Source organism: Erythrolamprus reginae, chromosome 9 (genome assembly GCF_031021105.1).
Source record: "Erythrolamprus reginae isolate rEryReg1 chromosome 9, rEryReg1.hap1, whole genome shotgun sequence".
NCBI lineage: Eukaryota > Metazoa > Chordata > Lepidosauria > Squamata > Dipsadidae > Erythrolamprus > Erythrolamprus reginae.
The window spans coordinates 56,220,154-56,241,754 of record NC_091958.1 but is presented as its reverse complement, the minus strand read 5'-3'; the positions used below and the strand labels follow the sequence as shown (position 1 = coordinate 56,241,754).

The 21,601-nt window shown below is 43.0% G+C and overlaps 1 protein-coding gene across 1 annotated transcript in view; it reads right to left on the bottom strand.

Annotated features, from left to right (window-relative positions):
* Positions 1-13,300: 13,300 nt before the first annotated feature.
* Positions 13,301-21,601, bottom strand: part of CHLSN (cholesin) — a 108,016-nt gene continuing 99,715 nt past the window's right edge. The window contains 3 exon segments of the mRNA XM_070761399.1: positions 13,301-13,678; positions 14,827-14,858; positions 14,861-14,907. Of these exon segments, the coding sequence (XP_070617500.1) occupies positions 13,496-13,678; positions 14,827-14,858; positions 14,861-14,907 (262 nt within the window). The 3' untranslated portion in view covers positions 13,301-13,495.

The following is a 21,601-nucleotide window of genomic DNA, read 5'->3' as shown; positions in this document are numbered from 1 at the left end:
TATCTAGGGCTCAAATATCTTTGATTAAGTTCCATAGGTGTAAAGCGAGCACTGTTAAAAAAAGATTCATAGATTAAAAAACAAAAACAAGAGATAGAAACATAGAAGATTGACGGCAGAAAAAGACCCCCTGGTCCATCTCGTCTGGCCTTATACTATTTCCTGTATTTTGTCTTAGGATGGATCCATGTTTATCCCCGGCATGTTTACATTCAGTTCCTATGGATCCTTCCTTCCTTCCTTCCTTCCTTCCTTTCTTCCTTCCTTCCTTCTTTCCTTCCTTCATCCCTTCCTTCCTTCCTTCTCTTTTCTTCCTTCTTCATTCATAGAAACATAGAAGACTGACGGCAGAAAAAGCCCTCCTGGTCCATCTAGTCTGCCCTTATACTATTTCCTGTATTTTATCTTAGGATGTTTCTATGTTTATCCCAGGTAGGTTTAAATTCAGATGTCCTAATTACCAAGCAGAAATCCTATGTAAAAGATTTTTTTTTCATTATCAATGTTAACACCAAGAACCAAGAAACTAGGACTCAGACCAGATGTCAGATTTCGCAAGAGAAAGCAAGAGGCCCCTTCTCAAAGCTGTGGGGGGTTTCAAAGCAGCCGAAGGCAGAAAAAGCTGTGGACTTTGATTTTTCCAAAACTTTTTGGTAAAAACACAGCTTTCATGTTGCCTGGGGCAACAGCTGGGATGGGTCAACACAAAGTGAATTTATAACTAACACGCGTGATCACCAGGCTCTTTCAAATGTCCATCCGAGCTTGGGTCCACCCAAGGCTGGTTTTATATAAGATGTTAGTGCAGTCAGACAGGGATGTGATCCAAGGATTGACTAAATGGTGGCAAAGTGAGATACAAGTAGAGGCCCAAGAGATGAAAAATATGGGGTGAGGTATCATCAATATATGCCGATGATACCCAGTTATACATCTCCACCCCATGTCCAGTCAACAAAGCAGTGGAAGTGATGTGCCGGTGCCTGGAGGCTGTTGGGGTCTGGATGGGTGTCAACAAACTCAAACTCAACCCAGACAAGACGTTTCTCCAACACTCCATGGCTTGCATTGGCTGCCGATCAGTTTCCGGTCACAATTCAAAGTGTTGGTCATGACCTTTAAAGCCCTACATGGCATTGGACCAGAGTACCTCCGGAACCGCCTGCTACCGCACAAATCCCAGCGACCGATAAGGTCCCACAGAGTTGGCCTTCTCCGGGTCCCGTCGACTAAACAATGTCGTTTGGTGGGCCCCAGGGGAAGAGCCTTCTCTGTGGCGGCCCCAGCCCTCTGGAACCAACTCCCCCCAGAAATTAGAACTGCCCCCACCCTCCCTGTCTTTCGTAAACTACTCAAGACTCACTTATACTGCCAGGCATGGAGGAGTTGAGACACTTTCCCCCCAGGCTTTTTTACACTTTGTTTTATGTTTGGTATGAATATGCTGTTTGGTTTTTTTTAAATAATGATGGGGTTTTATATGTTTTTTAATATTAGATTTGTTCCACTGCTATATTGTTTTTATTACTGTTGTGAGTCGCCCCAAGTCTTCGGAGAGGGGCGGCATACAAATCTAATAAATAATAATAATAATAATAGTGGAGAATATAAGGAAAACTAAGAATACAAGAGTTAGGGAAATGAGAAGGAAAATATTACATAAGTTCAACTCGCATACTTTCAGCAAAATGTTAAGGGTATTTGTTGGCATGGGTGCCAAGATAAAGGAGTGTTTATGCCTATGTTTTGGGAATGCCCGGTAGTGCAGAACTTTTGGCAAAAAGTGCAAGAGGATATTAATAGGATGTTAAATATACGATGGATAATTACTAAGGAAATGGCAGTATTAGTCAAAATTAATGCGATGGGAAAATTTAGAGAAATAAAACAAGCGATAGAAAGCGCTCAGCCGGTAATAGTCTTGGGTTGGAAGGATGCGACAAAATGGACAGTGCAAAATTGGTACTGGTACATGGTGGACCACATTCAATTTGAGATTAGGGATAAAAGGATGAATTTGGTCAATGAAACTGACCTGCGACAATTGATGGGACGATATCTGCAACAATATCGCCAAAAAAGCCTCTAGAGTTGTTAACCTGATCCTACGCAGCTTCTGCTCAGGCAACCTCACTCTACTCACAAGAGCCTACAAAACTTTTGCCAAACCCATCCTAGACTACTGCTCATCTGTCTGGAATCCATATCACATCTCAGACATCAACACCCTAGAAAATGTCCAAAGATATTTCACCAGAAGAGCCTTTCACTCCTCCACTCGAAACAGAATACCCTACGAAAATAGACTAACAATCCTGGGCCTTGAAAGCCTAGAACTACGGTGCCTAAAACACGATTTGAGTATTGCCCACAAGATCATATGCTGCAACGTCCTACCGGTCAATGACTACTTCAGCTTCAACCGCAATAACACAAGAGCACGGAACAGATTCAAACTTAATACGAACCGCGCCAAACTTGACTGTAAAAAATATGATTTCAACAATCGAGTTATCGAAGCGTGGAACTCATTACCGGACTCAATTGTGTCAACCCCGAACCCCCAACATTTCTCCCTTAGACTCTCCACGATTGACCTCTCCAGATTCCTAAGAGGCAAGGGGCGTCCATAAGTGCACTGGTGTGCCCTTTGTCCCCTGTCCAATTGTCTTTCCTTTCTTTCACCTATCTTATGTATTCTCTTCCTTTCATATATCCTCTCCTCTAAGTTCACTTTCACCCTCTTTTATATTATCACATCTATTTTTCTTCCTATGCATTTGTGTATTGGACAAATGAATAAATAAATAAAAAATAAATAAAAAAGGTAAGACGATATATGGCGAGTAGAATATAAAAGAGCCAAGGCTGGTTTTTCTGAGCTGGATTCCCTCGGACGGTCAGCAATTTTGCTGAGTTACAGACGGATGAAATCTACAGAACTGGAGCAGTGGGTTAAAAATTAAAAGCAATGGAGGGAAGGTTTTGCCCCAGAAGCCAAGAATCTCTGTGAAAAATTAACAGATTTGAGGGTAGGGAGGTCAGTGCAGAAAAATGCCATGGAGGATTTAGGATATGATTGTGGTTAAAGCACAGCTGAACTACATCTTGGACCGAGGCTTGGGATGGCCCTTCCAAAGAAACCAGGATTAAAATATTTGGAGGGGACACCCGGTTGGAGAAGAAGGGGAAAAAAATCACTTATCCCGTCTCCTTTTTCTTCTCTCTGCAAGGGGAGAATGAATAAAAACGTGTGCTTTTACAGGCTGGATGAAGGGGATCATTTACACCAGAGGTGCCCAACTTGAGAACTTTTAACACCTGTTGGACTTCAGTTCCCAGTATTTTACTAGTTTCCCCCCATCATTCCTATCACCCATCTCCTCCCACTTATGACTGTAGGGCTGGAACTTGTTGCTTGCATCCTAAGATTTTTATTAATATTGATTGTTTCCTCATTGCTTATTTGACCCCTAGGACAATCCTTAAGTGTTGTACCACATGATTCTTGAAAAATGGATCTTTTTCTTTTATATATACAGTACTGAAAACTTCTGCACCAAAGACAAATTCTTTGTGTGTCCAATCACACTTGGCCAATAAATATATTCTATTCTGTTCTGTTCTATTCTAGACAAATGTATTTTTTATTTTATGTACACTGAAAGTATCTGCACCAAAGACAAATTCCTCGTGTGTTCAATCACACTTGGCCAATAAAGAATTCTATTCTATTCCGATTCTTGGCAAATGTATCTTTTCTTTTATGTATACTGAGAACATATAAATCAAAGAAAAATTCCTTGTGTGTCCAATTATACCCGGCCAATAAAAAATTCTATTCTATTCTATTCTATTCTATTCTATTCTATTGATTCTCATCAAATGTATGTTCTATTCTATTCTCTACTTCTTATTCTATTCTTTATTTTATTTTATTTATTTTATTTTATTTTATTTTATTTTATTTTATTTTATTTTATTTTATTTTATTTTATTTTATTTTATTTTATTTATTTATTTATTTATTTATTTTATTTATTTTATTTATTTTATTTATTTTATTTATTTTATTTTATTTGATTTGATTTGATTTGTATGCCGCCCCTCTCCGGAGACTCGGGGTGGCTAACAACAGTAATAAAACAATGTACAATAATAATCCAATAAATACTAAAAATGATTAAAAAACCCATTAATATAAAAAACCAAACATACATACAGACAGGGGGAAAGAGGATCTCAATTCCCCCATGCCTGACGGCGGAGATGGATTTTAAGTAGCTTACGAAAGGCAAGGAGGATGGGGGCAATTCTAATCTCTGGGGGGAGTTGATTCCAGAGGGCCGGGGCCACCACAGAGAAGGCTCTTCCCCTGGGTCCCGCCAAGCGGCATTGTTTAGTTGACGGGACCCGGAGAAGACCCACTCTGTGGGAACTAACCGGTCGCTGGGATTCGTGCAGCAGAAGGCGGTCCCTGAGATAATCTGGTCCGGTACTCTATTCCCTATGCTGGCTGAGGAATTCTGGAAGTTGAAGCCGATAGGTCTTGAAGTTGCCAAGGGCGGACAACCCTGGTTTAAACAAAGGGCTTAAGAGCACTGAAAATAACCACAAGCAGTTCTCTACTTGAAAATTTAATTTAATTTAATTAATTAAATTTGTATGCCGCCCATTCCTGAAAGTTTTTGGGCGGCTTACTACAATACAATAGTATCAAAACAGTTTAAAACCACCTTAGTACAGTCATACCATATCATACATACCATGTCACATATTACAACTATCCTTGGAGTTGTGGCAGTCCCAATAACCCCGCAGTCATGAAATCGTGGCCCTAGCTAACCAGCTCACAACTGGTTGCAATGCCCCATCACCAATCTTCAACTTTCATGGCTGGCTTCCCTCCACCACCACCACCCAACAGCAAATGTTGAAGTATACTTACTATACTTTGCAACTAAGGAGGAACAACTCCAGAGGATAAACTCTCAACCCTCTTTGGATTAGAATTTTCTAGATTGGGGTTTTATTTTTTCTCCATCAGCCAGCAGAGGTCACCACCATATTGCAACTTCAGCTAGCGAGAAGTTACTAAAACATGGGAGTCTTTGAAACCTATACAACCAGCAAGCCGTTCAAACAGGCAGCTGGGTGGGGAGGGTTCTCCTATCATCAGTGACTCTGTAGCCCTGCGGTTTGCTAAATTGAGATACTGCGGAAAACTTCACCTACATTGTAGAGGGACTTTATTACCCTGGAAGGACAGGAAAACCCTAGTCCATTTTTCTTAGCCCCGAGAACGCTTCTCAGCTTTGCTACCAAGACATTTAAGGAAGGTTTGGGATGAGGAAGGGGCTCTGTGGGAATTGGAATATGCCTGTCAAATAACCTAAGTGCCAAAGCCCATTGCAACAACATCGCCAAAAAGGCTTCAAGAATTGTTAGCCTAATCCTACATAGCTTCTGCTCCGGTAATCTCACACTACTAACCAGAGCATACAAAGCTTTCGCCAGACTAATCCTTGAATACAGCTCATATGTCTGGAACCCACACCCCATTTCGGAGATAAATACATTAGAAAGTGGCCAGACATACATTACAAGAAGAACCCTCCACTCCTCTCTTCTCCTCGAATAGAATTTGCAATAGAGTAGGGTAGGGTAGAATATAATAGAATTCGGAATAGAGTAGGGTAGGGTAGGGTAGAATATAATAGAATTCAGAATAGAGTAGGGTAGGGTAGAATATAATAGAATTCGGAATAGAGTAGGGTAGGGTAGTGTAGAATATAATAGAATTTGCAATAGAGTAGGGTAGGGTAGGGTAGAATATAATAGAATTCGGAATAGAGTAGGGTAGGGTAGAGTACAGGAGAATAGAATTTGGAATAGAGTAGAGTAGGGTAGGGTAGAATAGAATAGAATTTGGAATAGAGTAGAGTAGGGCTAGAGAAGAATAGAAAAGAATTCGGAATAGAGTAGGGTAGGGTAGAATAGAATAGGAATAGAATTCTTTATTGGCCAAGTGTGATTGGACACACAAGGAATTTGTCTTTGGTGCAGATGCTCTCAGTGGACATAAAAGAAAATATTCACGGGGAAGATGCTTTTGTGAGCCTTGGCAGAGACTGACGTAAGGGAGATCGAAGCTCAGAAGAAGAAGGATCTTAGCTGGAAGTTGGTTCTTTGCAGTCCAAAGTTCAGAAGGGTTTTCTCTGAGGGCTCCCATGCCTCCTAGGGAAGCAGCTAAATCTCTGGTTTGGATCTGTTAAAGATCAAGGTGACCCTCAGCCAAAGGTCAGTGGAATCCCTGGAAACCTACAGGAAAGATCGAAGTTGAGATCTTATAGACCATCAACCAGGTTTTTCAGCCAAGATTTGTAATTGAGGAAGTTTTATAAATTTTTGTTATTTTATTGCTTTTTAATTCCGTCTCTTTCAGAGACTGTTTTCCTTGATGGATTTAAAAGAAGGTAGATTGAGGGGGTGAAGGGAAGGAAGGAAGGTAGAATAGGGATGGAAGGAAAGGAAGGTAGATTGATTTATTGCTTTTTAATCTACCTTCTTTTAAACCCATCAAGGAAAACAGTCTCTGAAAGAGACGGAATTAAAAAGCAATAAAATAACAAAAATAAAAATGTGCCCCTTGTTAGTCAGACTGAAAATACAATGCATTCAAAAGAAGAACAGTATTTGAGGGTCACAATTAACAAATTCCAGATGGCTGCTGTGACTAGACAGCTTCAATTTACAACATTGGCCCGGAAATCCATTGTTTTAAATCAAATTGGAAATGTAGAAATCCTGGAAGAAAATCCAACAAAGTTCAGCAAGTTGCGAAATTACGAAATGTTCTTCTGCGTTGGCGTTAGTAAAGATCTATATTAAGTTCTTGTAGCCCACTGACCAAATTCATTTAATTAGAATTAATTTTGGATTTGGCCATCAACCAACCAATAAATATTCTAGAGAAAGAAAGGCAGAAATAAGACATTTATGGCCGCCCACCCTACACTCTTTGGGGAGATTCCTGTGGCCAAGGGTTGAAGACCATTAGATATAAAGGTTGACCTTCGTTCAAGAACGTCACAAGATGTCACGTTTCCTCACCACCAGCAAGCTCCTGTCCAGCAACAGAATCTGATTCAGGATAAACGCTTCCTTCTGGTTGAATGATCATCATGTCTCTTCAAACCATGTTTTTAGCACCATCTCTCTTTTCAAAAGCATTGAAACACAGCTCATCCATCCTTTCCCCGAAACTGGTACTGCCCAGAGGTTTTGCACATCAGTTTCCAGGTCTTCAAACCTATAAAGGTAAAGCCACTGTGGAAATCTAGAGGAAGTTCTTATTTTCTTGTGGAGGTTCAGTTAAACACAGCACGGTGGGTTTTGGAGTTGTAGCTGGCCTCCTTGAAAATTGGCCGAAAGAAGATTAAAAAATGAAACAAGACTAGTTTTCCTTCCTTCCTTCCCTTCACCCCTCAATCTTCCTTCCTTCCATCCCTTTAACCAACCAACCTTCTCTTCCTTCCTTCATCCATCCCCTTATCCTAACTGCCTTCCTTCCCTTCACCCTCTCAATCTTCCTTCCTTCCTTCCATCCTTCCTTCCCTTTAACCAACCAACCTTCCTTCCTTTCATCCATCCCCTCAATCTACCTTCCTTTCCTTCCATCCCCTTATCCTAAGGGGATGTCCAGTCAACGAAGCAGTGGAAGTGATGTGCCGGTGCCTGGAGGCTGTTGGGGCCTGGATGGGTGTCAACAAACTCAAACTCAACCCAGACAAGACGGAGTGGCTGTGGGTCTTGCCTCCCAAGGACAATTCCATCTGTCCGTCCATCACCCTGGGGGGAGAATCATTGGCCCCCTCAGAGAGGGTTCGCAACTTGGGCGTCCTCCTCGATCCACAGCTCACATTAGAGAAACATCTTTCAGCTGTGGCGAGGGGGGCGTTTGCCAAGGTCCGCCTGGTGCATCAGTTGCGACCCTATCTGGACCGGGAGTCACTGCTCACAGTCACTCATGCCCTCATCACTCGAGGCTCGACCACTGTAACGCTCTCTACATGGGGCTACCTTTGAAAAGTGTTCGGAAACTTCAGATCGTGCAGAATGCAGCTGCGAGAGCTATTGTGGGCTTCCAAGATATGCCCATGTTACACCAACACTCCGCAGTCTGCATTGGTTGCCGATCAGTTTCCGGTCACAATTCAAAGTGTTGGTTATGACCTATAAAGCCCTTCATGGCACCGGACCAGATATCTCAGGACCGCCTTCTGCCGCACGAATCCCAGCGGCCAGTTAGGTCCCACAGAGTTGGCCTTCTCTGGGTCCCGTCAACTAAACAATGCCACTTGGCGGGACCCAGGGGAAGAGCCTTCTCTGTGGGCCCCGGCCCTCTGGAACCAACTCCCCCCAGAGATTAGAATTGCCCCCCACCCTCCTTGCCTTTCGTAAGCTTCTTAAAACCCACCTCTGCTGCCAGGCATGGGGGAATTAAGACTTCTTTTCCCCCTAGGCCGTTACAACTGTATACATGGTATGTTTGTATGTATGTTTGGTTTTTATATATTAAGGGGTTTTAATTTGCTTTTAGTATTGGATTTTATTGTACATTGTTCATGATTGTTGTTAGCCGCCCTGAGTTTTCGGAGAGGGGCGGCATATAAATCCAATAAAACTTGAAACTTGAACTAACTTCCTTCCTTCCATCCATCCCCTTATCCTAACTTCCTTCCTTTCAACCCTCAATCTACCTTCTTTTCCTCCCTTCCACCCCTTTAACCTTCCTTCCTTCCTTCCTCCCTTCCCTTCTTTCCTTCCATCCCTTTAACTTTTCTTCCTTCCCTACCTTTCCCTTATCCTACTTTCCTTTCTTTTATCCCTTTAACCTTCCTTCCTTTCCTTTACCACCGCTCTTCACCCCCGCCCCCCACCCTGTAATGAAACACTGTATTGTAATACACAATGTCCCCTTGCTTAAAATGGTCATTTTAGGTAAATTTCTCTTTAAATGCCACCAAAGTTTTAAATTATTTCAGGTTCCACCATGGTCAAAGCCAATTTGGCCCCTAAGGCCTGAGTCTACGCAGAGGGGCAGCATACAAATCTAATAAATAATAATAATAATAATAATAATAATAATAATAATAATAATAATAATAATAAATTCATAACCTTTTTTTAAAAAAAGAAAAACTTGTTAATTCACCTACATGTGTTATTCCACTTAATCATTAGCCTTAGCTTTAGTTTTTGTCAAGAAATTTTCATCCAGAAAGGAAGTCGAGAAGGGGGGGGAGGAGTAGACAGGCTGCATTTTCTGGTCAATCATCTGCTTGACCAAATTTCCCCCATTGTTTTCGGACAAAGGGCTTGTTTGAAAGTGATAAGACCTTCCGATAAACCTCCACAGGTTTTTCCTCCTATTGTGTCTCATAGATACTCAAATCAACAAGGAAGCTGTTTTTTTTAAAGCTCTTTTCCTGGGAAAGTCACACAGCACCATTATGTTGGTGTAAAGTTTGCAAATCCCGAATTCTGGACCAATATTAGTGGGTGAAAAAAAAACCCTGACTTTTTCTGAGTCTGTTTTCTTCTAGCTGTGAAACCAGCATGGATTTAGTCTGTGGAGAGGGGCGGCATACAAATCTAATAAATAATAATAATAATAATAATAATAATAATAATAATAATAATAATAATTATTATTATTATTATTAACATAGATGATAGACGGCAGAAAAAGACCTCGTGGTCCATCTAGTCTGCCCTTATATTATTTCCTGTATTTTATCTTAGGATGGATATATGTTTATCCCAGGCATGTCTACGAGTCTACGGCGAGGGGCAGCATACAAATCTAATAAATAATAATAATAATGTTTCAATTCAGTGACTGTGGATTGACCAACCACGTCTGCTGGAAATTTGCTCCTAGCATCTACTACTCTTTCAGTCAAATAATATTTTCTCACGTTGCTTTTGAACTTTCCCCCAAAGGACCTCAGATTGTGTCCCCTTGTTCTTGTGTTCACTTTCCTATTAAAAACACTTCCCTCCTGAACCTCATTTAACCCTTTAACATATTTAAATGTTTCGATCCTGTCCCCCCTTTTCCTTCTGTCCTCCAGACTCTACAGATTGAGTTCATGAAGTCTTTCCTGATCAGTTTTATGCTGAAGACCTTCCACCATTTCTGTAGTCCGTCTTTGGACCCATTCAATTTGATCAATTAACTATTATTATTATTATTATTATTATTATTATTATTATTATTATTATTATTAATTAGATTTGTATGCCGCCCCTCTCCGTAGACTCCATCCTAAATATATCCATCCTAAAACAAAATACAGGAAATAGTATAAGGGCAGACTAGATGGACCATGAGGTCTTTTTCTGCCGTCAATCTTCTATGTTTCTATGTGTTGCATGTAACGTATGTATTTCTTTTTTGCAATTTTTTTAATGTACGGTATATAACTCAATAAAAATTATTATTATTATTTAAAAAAAGGAAAACCAGGATGAGCGAAACAGGCAACCGTAAACTACAATTGGCGGGTTGTTGGGCTGTTCCAAATGTGTGTAAAAATTCTTCTGCTTTGCCCAATCCTCTCTTGGCTCCTGTTCATGTACTGAATTCCATTCGAATTGTGTTAACGTAACACATCTTGGGTTGCTTACATCTTTGGCTGCCCAAATGAAGCTGCTGAAACGATTTTTGGGGGAAGGACTAATGACTTCCATATTTCTTCCCCTTTGAGATTCTGAAGGCTGCCTTGTCACAACCCCAGACTAATCCTCTCATTTTAATAAGAGCCAACGGTGTCAGGAATCGCAGCTGGACAATGGTGGTGTCAGGAATCGCAGCTGGACAATGGTATAATTAACAACCCTGACCCTTGAATAATTACAAATCTCAGGGACCATTTCCCCTCACTCCAAAACGGTCTACAGCAGTCTAGTCTCCCAAGACAGGGGGGGGGGGGAAGTCCCACAGGCAAAAATTAAAATAAAAATCCACAAAAAACAAGATTTACTCTTTTGGGAAATCACCCCCTGAGAATAATAGGAGATAAAGAGACGTGTCAATCATGTTAGAGAAAAGGTTTCCTCCCTAACCAAGCAGCGATCTATGGGGGTGAGAAGTTGACAGCCTCAAAACGTCGCTACAGAGCCCTGCACACCAAGACAACTAGACACAAGAACAGATTTTCCATGAACGCCATCACTCTGCTAAACAAATAATTCCCTCAACACTGTCAAAGTATTCACTAAGTCTGCACTACTATTACTGCTAGTTTTTCCCCCATCATTAATATCACTCATCTCCTCCCACTTATGACTGTATGACTGTCACTTGTTGCTTGTATCCTTAAGATTTTTATTAATATTATTTCCTGATGGCTTATTTGATCCCTATGACAGTCATTAGGTGTTGTCCCTCATGATTCTTGACAAATGTATTTTTTCTTTTATATACAGTGAGAGCATCTGCACCAAAGACAAATTCCTTGTGTGTCCAATCACACTTGGCCAATTCTATTCTATTCTATTCTATTCTATTCTATTCTATGTACACTGAGAGCATCTGCACCAAAGACAAATTCCTTGTGTGTCCAATCACACTTGGCCAATTCTATTCTATTCTATTCTATTCTATTCTATTCTCTTCTATCTACACTGAGAGCATCTGCACCAAAGACAAATTCCTTGTGTGTCCAATCACACTTGGCCAATTCTATTCTATTCTATTCTCTTCTATTCTCTTCTATTCTATCTACACTGAGAGCATCTGCACCAAAGACAAATTCCTTGTGTGTCCAATCACACTTGGCCAATAAACTGTTCTGTTCTGTTCTATTCTATGAACATACATGTGATAACCGTTTTCATTGATGTTACATGTATGATGCATAACAAAAGTGTTTCAGTCAGATGACCCTGGCTGCAGGATGTCTAGGCTAGAGAATAGAAGGACCAGGGGTGACATGATAGCGATGTTCCAATATCTCAGGGTTTGCCACAAAGAAGAGGGAGTATTTTCCAAAGCACCTGAGGGCAGAATAAGAAGCAACGGGTGGAGGAATTTCTTGACAATTAACCAGTAGGACTGCTTGCCACCAGAAGTTATGGGTGCTCCATTCTGAACTTTTTGACTTTGTCCTCAGAGAAGGACCTTGCTGCTAACCACAACATACTAAGGAACACGAAAACGAGCTCTCAGATCAGTTGACAGAAACTGAACCAACATTCCAGGTAAACCATAGTGGTTTAGATAAAGGTTGCAGCTTCAAGGACTTTTTATGTTTCAACAAAGCAGCCGTTTAATTGGGAGCCAACGAAAAAGATCAGCAGGGGAATATTGTGGGTGGGTGGTCCTGCCCATCTCATCTTTTGAGATGGAATGGAACCAAAGTTCTGCAGGTTGAGGAACATCAATCTGGTCTTGGGGTCCATTTGGGAAGGGTCCGCAACCTCCTCGATCCGCAGCTCACATTAGAGAACCATCTTTCAGCTGTGGCGAGGGGGGCGTTTGCCCAGGTTCGCCTGGTGCACCAGTTGCTGCCCTATCTGGACCGGGACTCACTGCTCACAGTCACTCATGCCCTCATCACCTCGAGGCTCGACTTCTGCAATGCTCTCTACATGGGGCTACCTTTGAAAAGTGTTCGGAAACTTCAGATCGTTCAGAATGCAGCTGCGAGAGCGATCATGGGCTTTCCCAAATATGCCCATGTTACACCACCACTCCGCAGTCTGCATTGGTTGCCGATCAGTTTCCGGTCACTATTCAAAGTGTTGGTTATGACCTATAAAGCCCTTCATGGCACCGGACCAGAATATCTCCGGGACCGCCTTCTGCTGCACGAATCCCAGCGACCGGTTAGGTCCCACAGAGTGGGCCTCCTCCGGGTCCCGTCAACTAAACAATGTCACTTGGCGGGACCCAGGGGAAGAGCCTTCTCTGTGGCGGCCCCGACCCTCTGGAACCAACTCCCCCCAGATATCAGAGTTGTCCCCACCCTCCTTGCCTTTCGCAAGCGCCTTAAAACCCACCTCTGTCGTCAGGCATGGGGGAATTGAAATTTCCCTTCCCCCTAGGCTTATAGAATTTATACATGGTGTTTGTTGGTATGATTGGTCTCTTAAATTGGGGTTTTTTAGATTACTTTTTAATATTAGATTTGTCTTCGGAGAGGGGCGGCATACAAATCTAATAAACTAATAAACTAACTCTACTAGAAGATTGACAGCTCTAACGGATACTAAAGGAAGCTAATTCTGCAAATATGTTTCGCGATACCGATACTGTTTATTGATTGAATACTTTTAAGTTATTTCTTCCACTTCCTCGGCAGCCCTGGAAGAAGCCGTTTCCAAGAAACGCCCGGTGTGTGGCCAAGAGTTTGAAGTTTGCAAAACAGCTAAAAATTTATATCTAGTCCGTGTAACTTTAAGGAGGGTTTTAAGGAATTGCAGGTCAGGAGAGCAACTGCAAAACTCTGCGGATACGTTCGCATTTCCCTTCCAGGAGGTCGTCGCTCATCTCAGACGGATCGTAGTCCTTCATGAGAGCTTCTGCTTTCTCAACCGTGGTGTCTCGCGCCCGGCCTTGAAGCCCTTCCAGATACCGAAGCAAAATGGAGAAGTATTGATCGGGGACCTGCAAGAGGGAGAAAGGAAGGAGTGTTTTTAGGCAGCCGCAAGAAGTGGAGCAGTGGCCTTGAGAGAAGGAAACCTGGAGAGATGGACATTGAAGCGACACCATTTTCTGCAGAGAAACAGGGGTTTCCTTTCTTAAGTCTCTTTCTTTGGAGCAGGCCTAGACTTATCTACTGCTTCCACGTGCTTTTACAGCCCTCTCTAAGCGGTTGACGGAATCAGCATTTTGTTCCCAACAATCTGGGTCCTCATTTTACGAAGGGAGGAAGGAAGGAAGGAAGGAGGAAGGAAAGAAGGAAAGGAAGGAAGGAGGGAGGAAGGAAGGAGGGAGGAAAGGAAGGAAGGAAGGAAGAAGGAGGAGAAGGAAAGAAGGAAGGAAGGAAGGAAGGAAGGAGGAGAAGAGGGAGAAAGGAAGGAAGGAGGGAGGGAGGAAGGAAGGAAGGGAGGAAGGAGGGAGGAAGGAAGGAAGGAGGGAGGAAAGGAAGGAAGGAGGGAGGAAAGGAAGGAAGGAGGAGGAAGGAAGGAAGGAGGGAGGAAAGGAAGGAAGGAAGGAAGGAAGGAAGGAGGAGGAAGAAAGGAAGAAGGAAAGGAAGGGAGGAAGGAAGGAGGAGGGAGGGAGAGGAAGGAGGGAGGAAGGAAGAGGGAGGAAGGAAGGAAGGAGGGAGGAAAGGAAGGAGGAAGGAGGGAGGGAGGAAAGGAAGGAAGGAAGGAGGAAGGAAGGAGGAGGAAAGAAGGAAAGGAAGGAGGGAGGGAGGAAGGAAGGAGGGAGGGAGGAAGGAAGGAAGGAAGGAAGGAAGAGCATAGCATTTAGACTTATCTACTGCTTCCTAGTGCTTTTATAGCCCCATCTAAGCAGTTTACAGAGAGTAAGCATATATTGCCCCCAACAATCTGGGTCCTCGTTTGACCGACCTCAGAAGGATGGAGGCTGAGTCAATCTTGAGCCTGGTGAGATTCGAGGATGGGTAGAAACGACACTGTTCACTGGGTGACCCACCTCTTAGGAGGGCGTCTATCTCCATCCCTGATGAGGTTGGGTGCCCGGACTACAGCTGCTTACAGAAGAGCAAAGACAGCTTGGGCATCTCCTTATGGAAAAGACTAGATGGGTTTAGAGTTAACTGGGGCAAAGAGGAGGAGGGGGCATACCTGGTCTTTGTCATACATATGCAGAAGAAGCAGGTCTGCCTCGTCTTCTGAAATTTCCAGCCTTGGGGACCCTCCGACCAGCTGCAACGAAGCCAGAAAGAGAAACCAGAAGGAAAGAATTCAATAACCCCAGAGCGGAAAAAACCATCACCAAACAACACCCCATTTCTCCCTTTTCAACGGCGTCCAGATTTCTGTTAAGATCCCTGGGGAAAAAAAGCATTGAGAAGAACGTGTAAAAAGAAAGATAGGATGCTTGGGGTATTCTGGGAATTGGAGGTCCAAATTGGCCAGAAGAGGTTAGAGAAGGGTCATCTCACACAGCACAGGTTTTAAATTGTACTTTCGGTGGGTGGGTTTGGTTCTTAAGCTACTCCTGCAACTTAAACGCCTATCAGTGAAAAGTGGGATGGAAGCAGGTTTAAAGTGGTAAATAACTCAGGATGTAGGAAAAGTGCAATTCATATACATGTATTTCACGGCATTTTAGGAGAAGGTCCCTTTCTTAAGATAAACCATATCAAATGACCTCAGTGCCAAAGGCCACTGCAACAACATCGCCAAAAAGGCTCCAAGAGTTGTTAACCTAACCCTACGTAGCTTCTGCTCCGGTAATCTCACACTACTAACCAGAGCATACAAAACTTTTGCCAGACCAATCCTTGAATACGGCTCATCTGTCTGGAACCCACACCGCATTTCGGACATAAACACTCTAGAAAACGTCCAGAGATACTTTACCAGGAGAGCCCTTCACTCCTCCACTCGCAACAGAATCCCCTACGCAACTAGACTTACAATCCTAGGTTTAGAAAGCTTAGAACTACGTCACCTTAAAGATGACCTAAGAATAGGCCACAAAATAACCTGCTACAACGTCCTTCCTGTCAACGCCTACTCAGCTTCAACCACAACAACACACGAGCACACAACAGATGCAAAGTTAAAGTTAACTGCTCTAAACAACTGCAGGAAATACGACTTGAGTAACCGAGTAGTTGATGCATGGAACTCACTACCTGACTCTGTGGTATCATCACCTAACCCCCAAAACTTTACCCTTGGACTCTCCACAGTTGACCTCTCCCCGATTCCTCAGAGGTCAGTAAGGGGCGTGCATAAGTGCACCAGCGTGCCTTCCGTCCCCTGTCCTAATGTTTATCTCTTACTAGTATCATGTATATAAATATTATTATATCTTTGTATACCACCGATATGTACATGACAAAACAAATAAATAAAACAAAATATTAAAATGTTTTACCAGCTGGGAAGCACTGTTCTTGAGTCTTTGTGACGGGATCTTTCTTTCCAAAAATGCTTTAAACCTTAGAAACATAGAAACATAGAAGTCTGACGGCAGAAAAAGACCTCATGGTCCATCTAGTCTGCCCTTATACTATTTCCTGTATTTTATCTTAGGATGGATATATGTTTATCCCAGGCATGTTTAAATTCAGTTCCTGTGGATTTATCTACCACGTCTGCTGGAAGTTTGTTCCAAGGATCTACTATTCTTTCAGTAAAATAATATTTTCTCATGTTGCTTTTGATCTTTCCGCAACTAAATTCAGATTGTGTCCCCTTCTTCTTGTGTTCACTTTCCTATTAAATTCCCAATTTAGTTCCCAATCTGCCTACTTTGAATATATGCCCATTTACTGGGGAGGAGGACCCTGGGTTCCCAAAGCTGTCCAGAAAGAAATTAAGATTACAGTGACAGATTTATATCATCCTGTTCTGTCGGGCTCTCTGTTAGAATCCTCCCAAAAATTCACAGGTACAAATTTCAGATACATACACGTTGAAAATTCAAAACAATGTTCTTTATAATGAAAATTCCCTTAAACCAAGCCCTCTTTTGGTATAGCCAAGAGCACTGGTCTCCAAACAAACTGGTAATTTGTACAAGTCCCTTATCAGTTCTGTGATACTTAGCTTGCAGCTGTGAGGTAATTCACAGTCCTTCTTCTTTCACAAAGTGAAACACACTTTGCCCTGGTTTAGTTTCAAAGCGGGGAAAAATCAGCACACAGAAGGTCAAAGTCAGTAAAGCAGTCACGAAACACAACGATCAGATAATCCTCCACAATGGCCAAACCCACAGGCTGCTCTTTATAGCAGCCTCACTAATGACCACAGCCCCACCCAACCACAGGTGGCCTCATTTTCTTTGATAATAATCTCTCAGTTGTTGCTGCCTATGCATCGCTCTCCGCATGCGTGGCTGTATCATTAACTCTTGTTCCGAATCCAAGGAGGAGCTAGAGAATTGATCTCCTTCTGAGCTGTCTGCCCCACTCTCCTCCTCCCTGTCACTCATGTCTTCTTGGTCAGAGGAGCCTTCATCAGCAGATTCCACCAGGGGCAAAACAGGCCTGCAGCAGGTGGATGTCTCCTCCGCATCCACAGTCCTTGGGGCAGGAGCTGGGCCCGAGCTAACCACAACACATCCTAAAGCAGAACAACTTCAGAAGGAAAGGGAGACTAGATTAGAAGACCTTCTAACTCTGCTCTTATGTCATTGACTGCTTAGAAACAAAAATCATGGTTTGTTGTAACCCAAGAAACTACTTCATGGAAACCGTTGATCTTGAAACGAGCGGTTATGATGCCAGCTTTTCATGGCCCACAATTCTGATTAAACAAACCTGGATTTAATCGTTTCCGATGGAATGTTTAGACCAGATTTGGACAAACGGGTCAATTATATTGGCTTGAGTTGATTGTGGCCAACAAATTGCGATACCCGACCTCGGAGAGTCTGTTGAAATTTGTGTTGGATCTGCACTGCAGTTTTTATAAGAAATTGTTGGAATCAAATCTTCCTAGAACGGCCCAACCATCAATAATTCCTGCAAATGTTTTCCAAAATGCCTTGCTTCCAAATCTAAAATATAGGGAAAAGAGTTGTTGGCTTTCTTTGTCAAAACATAATACTGCTCCCCAAGCCAAACTTTATAACAGAAGAATGCGACATAAAACTTGACGCAGCTTCTTGCAAGTCTGTAAACAGGAAAATTATTTCCCTTCGATAACTGAACCTTTGGGTTGGTTTTTCTTTTTTTTAAAGGACTACTGATTCTTTGATTATATTGGGAGGAAAAAAACCTCACAAAGGTTTCTCCCTATTTAACTGTATTCTTTTATTAGGAATACAGAGCCCGCAGGATCAAACCAACCTAGAATTCAAGGTAAGCACAATGGGAAGCAGCCACACAGATAGAAGCCATCCATCACACCACATTGTGGTTACCTTCATGGAATTTTTCTGACCATACCCTCTGGCAGGGTGAAATCCAGCAAGTTCTAACAGGTTCTGCAGAACTGGCTTTGGAAATTTTGAGTAGTTCGGAGAACCGGTGTGGAAATTTTGAGCAGGTCATAGAACCGATAGCAATTTTTTTAAGTAGTCTGGAGAACCAGTAGTTGAAATTTTGAGCAGTTTGCAGAACTGGTAGCAGAAATTTTCGAGTAGTTCAGAGAACTGGTAGTGGAAATTTTTGAGTAGTTCAGAGAACTGGTAGCAGAAAATTTTAAGTAGTCCGGAGAACTGGTAGTGGAAATTTTGAGCAGGTCAGAGAACTGGTAGCAGAAAATTTTGAGTAGTTCAGAGAACTGGTAGTGGAAATTTTGAGCAGGTCAGAGAACTGGTAGCAGAAAATTTTGAGTAGTCCGGAGAACTGGTAGTGGAAATTTTGAGCAGGTCAGAGAACTGGTAGCAGAAAATTTTGAGTAGTCTGGAGAACTGGTAGTGGAAATTTTGAGCAGGTCAGAGAACTGGTAGCAGAAAATTTTGAGTAGTCCGGAGAATCGCCAAATGCCACCTCTGGCTGGCCCCCCGAGTTGGGTGGGAATGGAGGTTTTGCAATATCCTTCCCCTGCGATGCCCACCAAGCCACACCCACAGAACCGGAAGTTTAAAAAAATGGATTTCACAACTGCCCTGTGGGCATCCTTATGCGAATAGGAGAAAGTCTAGGGCAGTGATGGCGAACCTATGGCAAGGGTGCCACAGGTGGCACACGGAGCCATATCTGCTGGCACGCAAGCCGTTGCCCTAGCTCAGTTCCAACGTGCATGTGTGTGCCGGTCAGCTGATTTTTGGCTCGCACAGAGGGTGGGAGGGCATTTTTGGCTTCCAGAAGGCCTCCATGGGGATGGGGGAGGGCATTTTTACCCTCCCCATCAGGAATTTAAAAACCCAAGGTAATATAATGCAGAAAGTAGGCCTCAGTTGAGCATGCAGCAACCTAGCAATTATGTGAAAAGTATTTAACTAGGCAAGAGCTCCATGCTCTTTCTCTCTGTCTGTTTGCTGTTAGCTGTGTGCTGTTGCTGTTCGTGAGACATGTGCTTTGAAGAAGTTGTATTGCTGTATAAGTTGGTTCCTGTGAGTTATTGAACTAAGATAGTTGTAGCAAGGTTCTAGTGAGATACTAGTTTATTGTATGGATAGTACAGATAGTAGCAGTAGTATACAGAAGTAAATATATTTTTCCACAACCACCTACTACTGCTGCTGTGTTTCATCGAAGACTTCAACTCCATTTCTATTGGTCTGTGGCTGGCTGGCTGGTTGGGTTGGTGGGCTGGCTGGACTGGTTTGCTGCTTGGGAACAAACTAGCGAGCAGCTCTGATACCCCCCAGCTCCATGGAAGCCTTTGGAGCCTGGGGAGGGCAAAGCATGAGCCTACTGGGCCCACCAAAAATTGGGAAAAAGGCCCTTTCCGGCCTTCGGGGCGGGGGAGCTGTTTTCGCCCTTTCCAAGCATTGAATTATGGGTGTGGGCACTTGTGCATGTATGATAGTGTATGTGAACCTCTTTTGGCACCCGAGGAAAAAAAGGTTTGCCATCACTCGTCTGAAAACAGACCCACCGCCTATCTTTCCGTGGGGGCTGTCCCACCCAAATCGACAAAGTTTCCTGTGTAAACCATGACATAAAGCAGCTGTCCGGCTGTTTGTGTCCAGATGTCCGTGCTATTTGACACTTCATTCTGGCCCTGGCGGAGGTCTTGGAGGATGAAACACCGCTTATCTCATTTCCCTCCCTCCTTCTTGGGGGGCGGCAGGGAAGGGGAAAAAGGCCTCCACGCTTGGCAGGGGAAAGCTTAGTTCAGACAGGCCGGATGGAGGACACACAGGGTGATCCGATGCCTTCCAGTCTTCGGAGAGGGGCAGCATACAAATCTAATAAATTATTAATATTAAAAAATTTTTTAATGGGTGTATTTGCAACCGGCAGGCCATACGTTACCAAAAATCGCAGTATTTCTCTTTTTCCCCCCTTCCCTCCCTACGAGAATGTTTTTCTGCGCAACACTGCAATAAAGGCGATCCTCAAATTACATTTAGTGACCACTTGAAGTTACAACAGCACTGAAAAAAGTGACTTACAACCGGGTTACACACTTATGACTGTCACAACAACACCCCCTCCTCCCAGGGTCACTTGGTCAAAATCCAACATCTTCTTAAAAACTTCCAGTGCATTCACAACTTCTGGAGGCCAGCTGTTCCACGGATTAATTATTCTAACTGTCAGGAAATTTATCCTTAGTTTTAAGTTGCTTTTCTCCTGGTTTAGTTTCTGTTCTGTCGGGCTCTCTGGTAGACTCCTCCCCAAAATTCACAGGTACAAATTTCAGACACACACACGTTTGAAAATTCAAAACAATGTTCTTTATAATGAAAATTCCCTTAAACCAAGCCCTCTTTTGGTATAGCAAAGAGCCCTCATCTCCAAACAAACTGGTAATTTGTACAAGTCCCTTATCAGTCCTGTGATACTTAGCTTGCAGCTGGGAGGCAATTCACAGTCCTTCTTTCACAAAGTGAAACACACTTTGCTCTGGTTTAGTTTCAAAGCGGGGAAAAATCAGCACACAAAGGTCGAAGTCAGCAAAGCAGTCACGAAACACAACGATCAGATAATCCTCCACAATGGCCAAACCCACAGGCTGCTCTTTATAGCAGCCTCACTAATGACCACAGCCCCACCCAACCACAGGTGGCCTCATTTTCTTTGATAATAATCTCTCAGTTGTTGTTGCCTATGCATCGCTCTCCACATGCGTGGCTGTATCATTAACTCTTGTTCTGAATCCAAGGAGGAGCTAGATAATTGATCTCCTTCTGAGCTGTCTGCCACACTCTCCTCCTCCCTGTCACTCATGTCTTCTTGGTCAGAGGAGCCTTCATCAGCAGATTCCGCCGGGAGCACAAGAGGCCTGCAGCATGTGGATGTCTCCCCCACATCCACAGACCTTGGGGCAGGAGCTGGGCCAGAGCTAACCACAACAGTTTCCACCCATTGCTTCTTATCCTACCTTCAGGTGCTTTGGAGAATAGGTTGACTCCTTATTCTTTGGGGCAACCCCAGTTACAGTCTCAGTGTATGATTTTGACAAGTAGGGGCTGTCTTTTTTTATATATATAATGGGGGGGGATCAAAATTAGAGGCAGCATTCCGGTTTCCCCTGCAAATATTCCATCATCTGTGAAGGCTTCTCCCACGCTTCGATAGCAGCACATTGTTAATGAACACCAGAACGGGTGGCGTAGAAAGAGCAGCTCTTTGAAGTCATTCTAACTCATGTTGGAAGGGTTCCTGAATCCTCCCTTACAACAAATTCCTCTTTTTAATTACAATAAATAGCTGTCTTTTTTTGAAAAAAAAAAATGAGGCTGGAAATATCTTTCCCTCCTCCACGGTTTGGGGGCATTCCTTTTTTTCTTTTCGGTCTCTAATGACGAGCTCGTAACTCAGAC